We start from the raw sequence: 13,787 nt of genomic DNA, 5'->3' as shown, positions 1-13,787 counted from the left end.
ACTACAATTGAATACTGTAGATTTTGAATGGATTGAAAGGCCTAAGCCTATCACCTCTATAGCTGTTTATATGGTACTACCTTTATAAGTTTTACTTTCCTGCTTAAGTTTCTCAGTCATAGGATTCATCCTCATTTGGGATTCAGTTTAGGGAAGAGATTAAAGGTGATACCACGTAGGAACTATTGAAATAGTGGATGACAGTCAAGAGCCAAAAGCATCTAAACTGGCTACTTTATTGAATCTAATAAGATTAAATTCAGTAGGTATAAAGTCTTGTAGTTGGGCACAAAAAATCAACTCCCCAAGAAAGTTGGAGGCATAAATGGGAGATCTTCAGTAGGGGATTTGGGGGTTTAGTGGACTCAGAGCTCAATATGAATCATCAGGGGAATGAGGCTCGTAGTACTACAAAAGCTAATGCAATCTTGGGCTGTTGTGAAGAGGAGCAGAATTTCCAGAAATAGGAATTGTACATTGCCTTCTTTAAATCCCATTTAGACTATGTTCAGTTCTGGGAACTATAGTTTCATGGATAGATATAGATATAGATATAGATATAGATATAGATATAGATATAGGTGGGCAATCAGGAATTCACGATATATGAGTATTGCAAATCATTGAAGAAGCTGGAAAAACATCCAGCCTGGAGAAAATAAAATACAAAGTGAATGTGAGAACTATGTCAAGTATGTAGAAAGCTGTTTCATGGAAGAGAAATTAGACTCATTCTATTTCTTTCCAGAAGGAAGAACCAAAAACAATTCATAAAAGCTGTGAAGAGACCAAATTAAGTTTAATTATTGGAAAATATTTCCTAACTATTAGAGCTATGAGAAGTGTGATGATTAGCCTGGAAAAGTGATGGATTCCTTCTCTTTGGTGGGCTTCAGGTAGAGAATGGACAGCCATTTGTGAGCATGTTATAGAGGGTATTACTGGATGTGTTGGTTGGGCTAAATCAGCGATGGCAAACCTTTTAGAGACCTTATGCTGTGACCTGCTTCCCCAACCCCCAGAGACTGTTCCCCCTGTCCCTTTATTCCAGATAGGGGAGGGGAGGGAGGAGGAAATAAGTGCTTCCGTTGGGCTGCTGAGCAGTTGGGCTAGGAGGCACTGGGGAGAGGGGGAAGGGAGTAGCTCTCCAGAGTCCCTCTGCCTTTCTAGTAACTAACTCTTGCAGGCAGCACATGCCCACTGAGAGGTCACTGCATGCCATCTTTGGCATGCATGCCATAGGTTCTCCATCAAGGGGCTAAAAGGTCCCAAATGCTGTGATTCTATGAAGACTGGAAGGGTGTTGCAATTGTCCAGGAATGGGGAATGAGGTTTGAGAATGGAGAGAATGAATCAGATGAAAAAGAAGCTGTTGTCATTGTACCAAGTGATTGTAATTTCCTCACCTCCTACCTCCAGGTCTTTGCCTCCAAGGATCTCAATCCACCAATCATTGGTTAAGTTGAGCCTAATGTTTTGTTTTGTTTTTTCAGCAGAGTAGTGACTTGACTATATCTGTTCTTTAAGGATATCAATTTGGCAGCTGTGTAGGGGTTGAATAGGAAAAAGAAATTTGGGACTAGAAGATTTATTATGAGGCTACTGCAATAGTCCAGGAGAAAATTGAGGATGGTCTAAAATAAGGTGTTAGATATGAGTGAAAGGAATGGGACAGAAACAAGATATGTTGCAGAGTTGGAATTGACAAGCCTTGGCAACTGACTGAATGTAGGTGGTGAGGGAAAAGAACAAGGTTGTGAACTTGACTGACTGGAAGACTGTAGGTCTCAACAGAAACAGGAATTTGAAGGAGTCACTAAAGTGATTTTTCTATAGTGCAAATCTCATCTCACCACACCCCTTGATCTCTATATCCAATGACTCCCTATTGCTTCCAGGTTCATCTTTTTCTTGTTCCTAGCCCCCTCCTACCCTTCTGGTTTTCATATATCTTACTCTCCAACATGTACTTTTCAGTCTGGTGACACTGGCCTCCTGACTATTCCACAATATACTCCCATCTCTCCATTCTGGGCATTTTCTCTGGCTGTCTTCCACATCTGGAATGCTTTCCCTTCTCAGCTTTGAAAACTGACTTCAAGTCCTGCTAAAATTCCACCTTCTTCAGGAAAATCTCCCAAGCCCTCTTAATTCTAATGCCTTATTTTTATTTTTTCTCTATTTTTCCTGTATAAAGTTTGCTTTGTACATATCTATTTGAAGGCCCCCATTAGGTTGCAAGCTCCTTGAGGGCAAGAACTGTCTTTTTCTATCCTCAGTGCTTAGCACAGTAGTAGGCACTTGATTGAACGTTTCTTGATTGACTGTTTGGATAACTCTGGTGGGGTTAAGAGAAATACTGAGTTTCATTTTGGATATATTGCTTTTTAAATACTTGTAGGATTTTTAGCTAGAGATAGGAAAGATACTGAGAAGGGACAGTATATTTTAGATCATGGAAGCTGTATCATCTTTGAGATGGACACATGGAAACAAAAGAGCTTTAGGGGACATCCATAATTAGGTGCAGGACAGTGGGGAGTTATCTGAAAAAGAAACAAAAACTCAAGGGAAAGAGAGGTTACAGGAAGTAGTGTTCAACAATCTTAAACAAATATATATATATATATATGTATGTATATATATATATATTTTTTTTTTTTTAATTCTCACTTTCTGTCTTAGTAACAGCTCTAAGACTGGACAAGGGCAAGGCAAACTGGGTTAAGAATTTTCCCCCAGTTCAAACAACTAAGAAGTATCTGAGATCAGATTTGATTCCAGGTTCTCCATACCAGTTCTCTGCCCACTGAGCCACCTAGCTGCCCCTCAAATATAAATGCAGTGTTCTTTGATCCAGCAATACCACCACTAGATTTGTATCCCAAAAGAGATTTTTTAAAATGGGAAAGGATCTGTTTGTACAAAAATATTTATAGCACTTTATGTGGTGGGAAAAAAATTGGAATATGAGGGGATGTCCCTCGATTGGGGAATGGTTGCACAAACTGTGGCATATGACCATGATGAAATATTATTGTGCTATCAGGAATGATGAACTTCTTGATTTCTATAAGAACTGGAAAGACCTACCTGAACTGATATGAAATGAAATAAGCTGACCCAAGAAAACATTGTACACAGTTAACTGAAACATTGTGGGACAATCAAATGTAATTGACTTTGCTACTAATAGCCCATACAATGATCCAGGGCAATTCTGTGGGACTTAGGAGAAAAAGTGCTATCCATATAACTGTGGTAGTAGAAATCCAGAAGAAAACATATGATTTATCATTTGTTTATATGCATATAAGATTTGGGTGTTTGGTTTTAAAGATAACTCTATTACAAAAATGAATAATATGGAAATAAGTTTTGAGTGACAATATACACCCAGTGGTTTTCCTTGTTAACTCTGGGAGGGGGGAGGGAAGAAAAGGAGACAAGAATCATGGAAAAAATTAAAAAAAAAATCAAACCAATATAAATGCTAACAAAAGGTTAAAAAGGATAAGGCCTGAGAATGGGAGACTAGAATTAGAAATGAGGGAAATTACTGGCAACCTTGAAGAGAACAATTTCAGTTGAGTTGTGAGGTTGAAAACCAAACTACAAGGGATTAAGAAATGAGTGGAAGGCAGGAGGAAGTGGAGGAAAGCTATGAAAGAGGAGATATATGATGAGAGGTAACAGGAAGTGAAAAGGGTTTTTTTTTTTTTAATTTTGTTTTTGTTTTGTTTTTAACAGGAAGATGCGTTTGTAGATAATAGGAAAGAAAGCAGCTAGAAGGAGATGGAAAATTAGGAAAACGAGATCTTGGGTGGAGAATATAGAGGATCAAGGAACACAAAGAGGAGTTCTATGGAAGGGAAGGGAGCAAAGGAAAGAATGAAGAATGATGCTGAGGGATTTTGAGGTTTAAACTAGGAGAGAAGGAGCTCACAACAGATGAATCCTATTTGCTCAGTAAAACTGGAGGAAAGGTCTTCTGCTGAGAGAAAGAATGGTATAAAAGTCTGCAGAAATGAAAACGTTTGGAATAGTCACATCCACAAGGGGACTGTAATACAGAAACAGAGAAGATTAAAAGGATTTGGACAGCCAGGTGGTGAAACCAGGAAGACCCGAGTTCAAATTCAGCCTCAGATACTCATCAGCTCTGTGACCCTGGGCAAAGTACTTAACCCTATTGGCCTCAGTTTCCTCAACTGTAAAATGAGCTGGAAAAGGAAATGGCAAGTTACTTCAATATTTTTGCCAAGAAAACTCTAAATAGTGAAATGAAGGGTTGGTCTCCACTAAAACGACTGGACAACAACAAAAGAATTACTTGTGCAGCCAGCAGGGTTGAATTAATTAGATCATTTAAATTTACAGTGAATCCAGGAAAAACAAATTGTGCGCCTTCCTCTATACCTGTTCCTTAGCACCTGAGGCGGTGGCAGGAGGAAGCCTGAGTAGAGATTCACAAGGCATAAACAATGAAATGACAGAGGGACCAGGCACTGGAAAACTGCAATCAGTGCCGGGCTTGGAAGGAAGAAAAGTGAAATCGGACTACGCGGTCCTCTTAACAGGGAACTCCCTATCAGCAGGGAAGGAAGATGAATCTACCAAGACTCCAAAGGGCCAATAGAGGCGCATGGCGTCTCCCGAGCCTCCCTCCTACGTTCCGAACCAATCCACTGGCACCTCCTGCTTAAACAAGGCATTAGTAGGGAGAAAGGCGTGGGACGATACGGAGAGCACGCTAAGACCGGGCGCAAGGGACCAATCCCGAGGCACAGCGCTCTACTGTGGCCAATGGTCTAGAAGACGTACCCCGCCTCCCTTCTTCGGGACCAATCCTAAGGCAAGGCAGAGTGGGTGGTTACTTCAGGTTGCAGTCACAGCAGTTAAAAGGGCCCTGCGAGGAGACTTCTCCTACCGTCACATAGACGGAGGCTGTGGGAGGGAATTGGGGGAAGGGAATAAAAGAGGGTATGGATGCCAATCGCCGTCTGTTGATGCAGGGTGCGCGAGTTTCGCGCATGCGTGCGGTCTCCCGCACCTGCGCCGTGACGTAGGCAGCGTGCAGGGAAGCCCCACCCCGCTCCGCCCTTATAGCCACGGCCTCAAAGCGCGCGCGCCATTGTGTGGCTGGGATTCGGCCGCCGTTGTTCCTTCTTCGTCTGTGCGTGTTCTCTTGTTCTTTTTTCCTTTCCTTTCCCCCCTTCTCTCCTCCCTTTTCTGTCCTTGCCTTCCTAACTATCTCACACCTGCGACCGCCTTTTTTTCCCCCTCCCCCGCCCACCAGCGGAAATGCCGCGCGTCTACATTGGGCGCCTCAGCTACCATGTCCGCGAGAAAGACATCCAGCGTTTTTTCAGTGGCTACGGGCGCCTGCTGGAAGTCGACCTGAAAAACGGGTGAGCGCGCGGCCTGGGCGCCCTGGCTCTCGCGGTGTCTCTTGGGGTGAGGTGGGGCGGAGTGTGTGTGTATGGGGGGGGTGGAAAGGAGCGTCCGCGCCGCCGCGTGGCGGAGCTCGCTCTCAAAATGGCGGCCGCCCGACTGACAGGGGGCGGGGGAGGCCGGGGGGGCGGGGCTGCACGTGCCTGGCTGGGTAGGGGGCTTGGCGCGCGTTGCCTGGGGCCTGACTGCCGCCGGGTGTCCCCGCCCCCTTCATCCAGGTACGGCTTTGTGGAGTTCGAGGACTCCCGCGACGCGGATGATGCCGTTTACGAGCTGAACGGCAAGGACTTGTGCGGAGAACGAGTGATCGTGGAGCACGCCCGGGGCCCCCGCCGGGACCGCGACGGCTATAGCTACGGCAGCCGCAGTGAGTCCAGTTCCGCGCGTGCCGCGACGCCTCGGGGATAGTGCGGGGAGATCTGGGGGGAGGGGCAGGCAGGTAGGCAGGCGGTAGTGAGGCTTAGGCAGACCGCGGTGGCTCCCCCTGGCGGGGAGGGGTGGTGGGGCGGGGACTCAGCACAAAGGAGCCAGGCGCTCTTAGTCACCCGGGTCTATTAGGGCAGGTGCGCTGCGTGCAGGGGCGGCGAGGGCTGCGGGGACCAGAGTGATGGAGAAGTGCCTTGGGGTGTGGGGCTGGCCCAGAGCACTCTGCCCTAGCTCTTGCACCGAGGAAGCCTCCCTAAAGAGGAGTCTCGGATTATTTGAGGGGCGGGGGGTGGGGGGGGTGGAATCCTGAGTAGATCGGGTGCTTTATAGAAATTGGACCTCTGCATTTTCGCTTGTGGTAATTTGTAAGAGCTCAGAGCTGCCCCCAAAAGGGTACCACTGGAACCAGTTCCATTATTGGGGGTGTTAACACCCGCAGAGGTTCGCTCCCTGAATTTTAGTATACTAGATGCAAATGTCTACAGGCAGATGCTCTTCAGAGTAGTAGAATTTGAGAATCTTAGGTTGGGGGGTTACGGGGAGGTGGAAATGCTGGGCAGCCATTGAGACTATTGCACCTGACAATTAGTAGCTTCTCTAGAATCAACTTAATGTTGCTTTAGTTTATTCAGATGGGAATTAGAGCTAGTGTCCTGCTGTAACTGAAGTGTGGTTGGGGCATGTTATGGGGGGGAGGTGGTAGTTATTTACTACTTAATTAAAATGTTAAATGTTGAAATTGTTGCATGTTGAATTCAAACTTTTTAACAAGTCCTTGATGTTTCAATTTGAAAGTGACCAATGGGGCTGAGGCTGTGTCCACTGAGGCTAAGATGACTGCCTTTCCTGATTGGCCTTGGCTTTTCCATACATTGTGTGACCCTTGCCCTATGACCCTTTGGCTGACCTTACCGGAAGCCATGACGACAGCAGCCTTTTGCCATTAGACGCAGGGTGATGGTGAGGATTCCAAGGGTTAGACAAAACTGGTTAATCTGAACTAGGTGACTGTTACCTTGCGTGTTTTGTGGCCAAACCACCACCAAAAACCTCACACTGTGATGTAAGTACTTAGTGTAACTAGTAAACATTTTTGTAAAATGTAGAAATGCATGTAATCAGTTAAGTTTTATATTTTACAATGTTCTGTAAAATAAAACTTAGCGAGGTAAATTGAATAAAGGAGCAGTCACTTTCTAACAGATTGTAGGAGAAATTTAGTAGGATTTTAGTTATTTGACTTGCCCTTAATATAATGTATGGCAAATCACATATGTGTTGGAGGTTTAGCAAGATAAAAGCAAAGTCCTACTCCAGTAAATTACTTTGTTTGTACTAACTTTCAAAACATTTTGTGTTCTTAGCATTATGAAACACCTGACTATTCATTTATGTGATAAAGGTGGTGGTGGAGGAGGATACAGCAGTCGAAGAGCCACTGGCAGAGATAAATATGGACCACCTGTTCGTACAGAGTACAGACTGATTGTAGAAAATCTTTCTAGTCGTTGCAGTTGGCAAGATTTAAAGGTATGTGTAGTTGGTTTGAAGGTAATCTAAAGTGTTGTGATAGAAGTTATTTTTTTCATGGAATAATTACAAATTAAGCCTTACATATATTAGATTTCAGGAATTAACTTGACTCTTCTTGCTACATAGGATTTCATGAGACAAGCTGGAGAAGTAACATATGCAGATGCTCACAAAGAACGTACAAATGAAGGTGTAATTGAATTTCGTTCCTATTCTGACATGAAACGTGCTTTAGATAAATTGGATGGCACAGAAATAAATGGCAGAAATATAAGACTAATTGAAGATAAACCACGGACAAGCCATAGGAGATCCTATTCTGGAAGCAGATCTAGGTAATTTTAAATTATTGGTTACCATTAAGACAAACTTTCATATGCAGTCAATTAGGGTTTCATGTACAACTGTAAAAGTGTGCTAGTTTTTTGAAGTCACAACTGAGGTTCATACCTTGCCCTCTTTGCTATGTGAAGTCCATTGTGGCTTATATTTTTTTCATCTGCAAAATGTTAGCATTAGATTAAACAAATAAGGATCCCTTCCAGCTCTCAGCAATGCCACGGCATAGAAAAGGCTGCCTGAAACTAGGTTTTACATCTATAATAGAGAGTACATTTTCAAAATAATTATTGGTGAAGATTTGGGGGATAATCTTCAATTATAATTTGAATGTAAAATAAAATCTAAGTGAGGTTTCATTGTATAAATGAATGGAAAAGCGCTTATTGTATGCACATGCATGTGATCCTGAGAGGTGAAAAACAGTATCTTTTTTACTTTCTAGATCCAGGTCTAGGCGAAGGTCTCGAAGTAGGAGTCGAAGAAGCAGCCGAAGTAGATCCCGTAGTGCCTCAAAAAGTCGTTCCAGGTAAGGGTTTTTTGGTTAGTTGGCTTAAGTTTGTTTTTAAGCCCTGGCTGTATAAGGTATGATCATTAGATGATATGGTAAACTTTTATAATTTATCTCTTTTCAAGATCCAAATCTAGGTCTCGAAGCAAAGATCATTCACGTTCCCGATCAAAAGGCAGGAAGTCTAGATCAAAGAGCAAATCTAAGGCCAAGTCTGATCGAGGCTCTAGATCTCGTAGCAGATCCAAGGCAAAGTCGGAGAAATCACGTAGTAGGTCCAGGTCTCCATCTCCCAAAGAAAATGGAAAAGGAGAAACAAAGTCAAAATCAAGATCAAGAAGCCAGTCTCACTCCAATTCTCCACAACCTCCACCACCATCAAAGGCTCGTTCTGAGTCTCCTCCAGTTAAAAGGGCTACATCAGTATCTCACTCTAGATCTCGGTCACGGTCAAGATCTAGTTCAAGAGATTAAAAGTCCTGAACTCCTTTGCACACTTACGGAACACTTTCTTACTTGCCAGGCAATTCTGTGATGTTAGTACTTCCAATGTTGGCCTCTTCTCAGGAGAAAGCCTGAACCAGGGGCATAAAGGTTTGATTTGGAAGCAAAATTAATGGGGAAAAAATGAGGCTCTAGAGAAATGGTGACACAAAGCAAGCAAAGACCCCCCTTTTGTAGAAATTAAGCTCTTTGATTTTATAGTATTTCAGCAGTAATAACTTTTGTAGAGATTAGGCTTACTTATGATTTTTAGTATTTCAGCAGGGCCTGCTGTTGAATGAAGTTTTCTTTTTAAAGTATTAAACTCAAAAAAGCTTTAAACTTTTAAAGCTTTAGAGAGAACTCAGTTTTTTTGGTTTTTGGTGTTTTTTTTTGTTTTTTTTTTCAATTATGTTCAAGTTACAAATAAACTTGAGTTGTATTAAAGGTTTGCTACGAAGGGAATGAAAGCCACAGGTCAATATTAAATGGCTTTTGAGCAGTTTTGTCTCGTATCTATTTTTTTTAAAAAATACGAACTGTGTTGTGTATGGTTGAGTGTAAAATTAGGCAAACCTCAAATCAGCAATAAATTCAATTTGGTATACCATTGTATTTCCATGTTATTAATTAAAACTTGCTAAAGTAAGTCTTCCCACTCCCGTTTTGTTTTTCCACATCAGAAACAAAAGGTCTTTGTAGGCAGTCTTGCATAATGAGGAAATGTGGTAAAGATGGAAATTTTCTAACTTGAGATTTGCTGGTGCACCAGGTAAATGACATTCCAATATATTTGGATTACTGTCTTGATTACCTCCATTTTCTGGTAGTGGTCAGTGTCATTAACATCTAATACTTAGTTGCAGAATTTGCAACTTGAAGAGGAGCAACAGCTACTCCTTAAGTCTTCCTCTTTATTCAGAATGGGATGTGTGAACATGAGGTTATCTTTTTGAGGTAGTAATAACAATTAGTTTTGTAAAACTAGTTAGAAAAATCATACTTATTACATTAGAGGATAGCGACTAGACTTATTATTTTCACTGGTTAATAGGAATTTCTAGATAAGGAAACTTCCTCTATTGATGTAGGTAGACATCTTTGCAACTTAAGTGTTAGATGATCCTCTTGAATGCTAAGATTAAGTGACAATGTCCAGGGTTGCACAGCAAGTTCTTGTGTTTAAAGTTGGCTGTCTTTGCTTAGCTATGCTGCCTCTGATTTTATTAAGTTGTAAAGAAAAATCCCATCCAATCACCCCCTTTAGAAGAGAAAATTTAATGACATGCAATTAGAATTCCTTATAAATTTTATGAAGTATAATTGTTTTTATTTTTTAGTGGTAATTACAAACTTTCTTTACAAACTTAAATTTCACTCCTAGTTAACATGAAACTTGAATTTGCATTTGTGATAACTTAATAAAAGATTAATTCAGTGTATCCACATCTTAAATGCCCATAAATACTTGACTTTCTGGTGCAAAGATAAGAATTTGAGAGTAGCTAATTTCTGTTGAGTATGGGGATTTTGAAATTGGTAATTTCTAGTATGTATACGTTTAAAGTTTTCATTACTTTGGCGCTCATACATGAAGCCTTGGCTCATATATTCGCCAGTCAGCAGAATACTGGTTTTGGTAGCTTCTAAGAGTTCATAGGACAAAGGTTCACTAGTGTAGAAATGAATGTAGACTTAAATGTTAGGACTTAATTTTTTTTTAATGGTTCATTTCAAATTTGTACAAAGTAAAATGGGGATAATCAAATAAGTAGTTAAAAGAGCCATCAAGATTCTAGCTCTCTTGCTAGCAAGATATTAATGGGGCATTTATTTTACTTCTAGTTGTTTGTCAGACCTAGATCAAAAGAAAATCTCAAGTCAGTCTAAAAATCCTAAAATCCATTTTTATCACATTGGAATAATTTGCAAGGTTGATATTAAAAGACCTGACAAAAAATTGCCTCAAACTTCTAATTTAAAAAGGTGGCAGAGACTAGGAGAGTATGACCAGTCCAATTCAGTTGTCTAAAGGTCTAGGAGTTGGGCTTTTAAAACCTCACTTTAGGAGTCACATTCTCAAGGAACTGCATTAGAAATCATAATAGAGATCATTTAACTTGTTGCCAAGACACAATAAGGTGCAAAAATATTGATACTTCGTGATAACTAAGTTTTCCTGTAAGTTATAAAAACAAGCTTGCTGTTCTGATAACTTTTTGGTTGATTTTTTAAGATGTTTACAACAGAGGATGTGCTTTTTCATTTATAGAAGATCTAGGTACTATAAGATTAGAAAGTAGTGGCAGTCTACTATTTTTACCCATACTAGTGACCAGAAATAAATGGTTAAGTGTACTGTTTCTTGGACACTAAATTAAAGCTAAAATAAAAACCATAAAATAGCTCACCTTTGGCCTTCATGGATTTGTTCTTTAAGGAACTTGGCTAGTATTTTTTTTTTCAAGCTAAGAGTAGTTTGGTGGGGGATGAAATTGGCTTTTAAAAATTTCCAAGGCAAGGTGGTCCTTTATTTGGGCTTTACTCTTAAATTTAAGTTACACTATATAGCAATATTAGCATGTTTGGACATTGTTGACTACTGCCTTGGCTATATAGATAATTGTTTAGCTGTATTATTGAATAAAATTTTTTCAGTAACTACAAAGCCTACTGCATTTATTGAATTTATCTGGTCACATTACATACGTGTTTAATGGTTCTGATTAGGTTAGTTTTTGGAGTGGGTGCTAAGGGAATTTTTCTTCAGAAAATGTTATTGTGGAAAACCAACCTTCTAAACTGAATGCCATTCCACCACCTGAAACAAAACTTAGAAGCCTGGTAAATCTTTTTAAAATCTTAAAATTGAAACTGTCAGTTCCAAAGTAGGAAACTGGTATGGGCTAGGCATTTGGGGTTAAATACTTGCTCAGGGTCACATAGCTAGAAAGTATCTGAGGCCAAGTTTGAACACAGGACCTCCAGTCTCCAGGCCTAGCTCTATCCTCAAACCTGATAAATCTTAATGTTAACTGAAAGGTGAGGGATTTGGACTAAATGAACTGCTAATGGGTCTCCTGAAAAAGAATAAATGTTTACATACTTTGTTGTAAAATGCTTACTAAGACAGTAGAATGGAAAAGCTGGGGTATTCGAGATCCAGTTTCCTACTTCCCTCAAGTCTGGATTTGTTATTTCTGTGAGGACCAGGAGGGGTCTCCACTTTGATCTCAGATTCTCAGTTTACAAGATAAGAGAATTGTACTAGCTCTGAGGTGTCAAACATAGGCTCCATTGAAAAGGTCCCAAATGCACCTAGAGCTACATTAAAATGTAAAAGGAAAATATTTAACAAAAATACAATAGATCAATGTCAATACGGGGCCAGCAAGAATAAGAATCCTCATGAACAGTTTAGTAGCCCCCACTTCCACTGGACACCAACTGGACTAGGGATTTAAAGTCAAAAGATTTCTTCCAACTTAATAAAATGGCCCCATTCTCCTTCCAAAGTTGTAATTAAGCCAAGGTAGCTGAAAGGAAGGAGGGGAAAACTAATAACTTTAAGGTCAAACCAGTGCATTTTGTTTCTCTGCAGTGCTAGGCTACAAAAGTAATCAATACACACAAAATTGCCCCAGTTGTCCATGGTATACTTGTTTTTTTACAAGTAATTAAATTGATTTTTTTACACACTGAGTTTGAACTAAGTAGTCTAAAAGGTCACAAAATTGCTGTCCTATTGTTTTCATTAACATCCCATCATACATGTTGGTCTGCATAATGGAGCATATCTAAGTGAGAGGAATAAGAATGATTATAGGAAATTGGAGTGGATTAGCTTCAAAAAGGCAGAGTAATTTTATTTCCTCATTAAAAATCAAGAGAAAAACCAGTTTCTTGGTTTAGAGAAGGCAGGAAGAAATGGATTTAAGCTGTGGAGTTTGAGGATTGATTGACCTGCATGATCTGCTTTTAAATGTCAGTTTATCATATGAAGGTAATTTATATCCATAACTTCAAATGGTGAAATAGAAGAGCTGCCCAATTGTTTCTTATATTTAGATTCTAGTCTTCTCACTTCCAACATTTCATTTGAGCCCTCACCTTGTAAGGTAGGTATGTAAAAAACATTTTCATGTGATTTAATTTGCCCAGCTCTCCTGGGCTTAATTTCTTTTAATCATTCTCATTAATTGGGCTGGAAACTAGGTATATCCTGCCTTTTGTTTAAGTAATGGGCTTATAGAGTTAAGAGGACCTGGATTCAAATCCCACAATTTGATCTACCTTTGGACAAGTCATTTTTTCCTTCTCTGGCCTTGGTTTCCCTATTTTTAATATATCAGTTAGATTAGATAACCTTTCAGCTCTAAATCTGCTACTGCTTTAGCCTAAACTCCTGTTACTTCATACCTAGAAATGATGATCTTGGCATTCTTAACTGTACCCAAAATAGCTAAGATTAACTGTTTCTCTTGGTATTCCTCAATTATTTGGCCCAAAGTATTTTTTTGAGTGGGGTAACAGTACTATGTCAGCAAGTAATAGAGGTCATGGTGTTTTCTGTTGGATATCTTTAAGGGATTGTGTAAATGAGGATGAGAAAAACTCAGCTTTGACAAAATCCAAGACCCTCCAAATCATTCCATCTCTATAAACTTGCCAGATTTATTTCTATATGTCATATATAGTCCAGTACAAACTATTCAGTGAGCTTTCCTGGTACTCTGGCATGCATGAAGACTCTTTTACCCCAAACTGGAGTACTTTGAGGTAGTAGGTGCTAACTTCCTCTGTGAAGCCATACTAACATCTCACACTTTTGTAGATCATAATTTGGTATACATCTTCAATTTCAACTGGCTCTTAGAAAATGAAATTTGTATTGTTTTTGCATCCTTTTATTTTCTAGTACCTTGCATATAAGAAGTTACTTAAACATTTGAATTTAATCTGACAGGAGCTTTTTCAAACCAGTGGCTCAACCCCCCCCCCCCAAGATACTGTAATAAAAAGCAACCTAAATTGATTAGAA

At 40.2% G+C, this 13,787-nt stretch overlaps 1 protein-coding gene across 1 annotated transcript; it reads left to right on the top strand.

Moving 5' to 3' along the window:
- Nucleotides 1-5,054: 5,054 nt before the first annotated feature.
- On the top strand, nt 5,055-11,414 carry SRSF6 (serine and arginine rich splicing factor 6). Its single transcript, XM_007474192.3, has 6 exons — nt 5,055-5,411; nt 5,673-5,821; nt 7,283-7,410; nt 7,540-7,748; nt 8,198-8,281; nt 8,389-11,414. Exons 1-6 carry the CDS (start codon nt 5,305-5,307, stop codon nt 8,735-8,737), a joined length of 1,026 nt encoding a protein of 341 aa, XP_007474254.1. The 5' UTR covers nt 5,055-5,304; the 3' UTR covers nt 8,738-11,414.
- The last annotated feature ends 2,373 nt before the right edge of the window (nt 11,415-13,787 follow it).

Source organism: Monodelphis domestica, chromosome 1 (genome assembly GCF_027887165.1).
Source record: "Monodelphis domestica isolate mMonDom1 chromosome 1, mMonDom1.pri, whole genome shotgun sequence".
NCBI classification, from domain to species: Eukaryota; Metazoa; Chordata; class Mammalia; order Didelphimorphia; family Didelphidae; genus Monodelphis; species Monodelphis domestica.
Note: the sequence above shows the minus strand (reverse complement) of the source record. Positions and strands in the feature narration are given on the sequence as shown.

Coding starts and splice junctions, on each gene's coding strand:
- SRSF6 (XM_007474192.3), top strand. CDS start 5,305: ATGCCGCGCGTCTACATTGGGCGCCTCAGCTACCATGTCCGCGAGAAA. Junction 5,822..7,282: donor CTATAGCTACGGCAGCCGCA/GTGAGTCCAGTT, acceptor TATGTGATAAAG/GTGGTGGTGGAGGAGGATAC. Junction 7,749..8,197: donor TATTCTGGAAGCAGATCTAG/GTAATTTTAAAT, acceptor TTTACTTTCTAG/ATCCAGGTCTAGGCGAAGGT.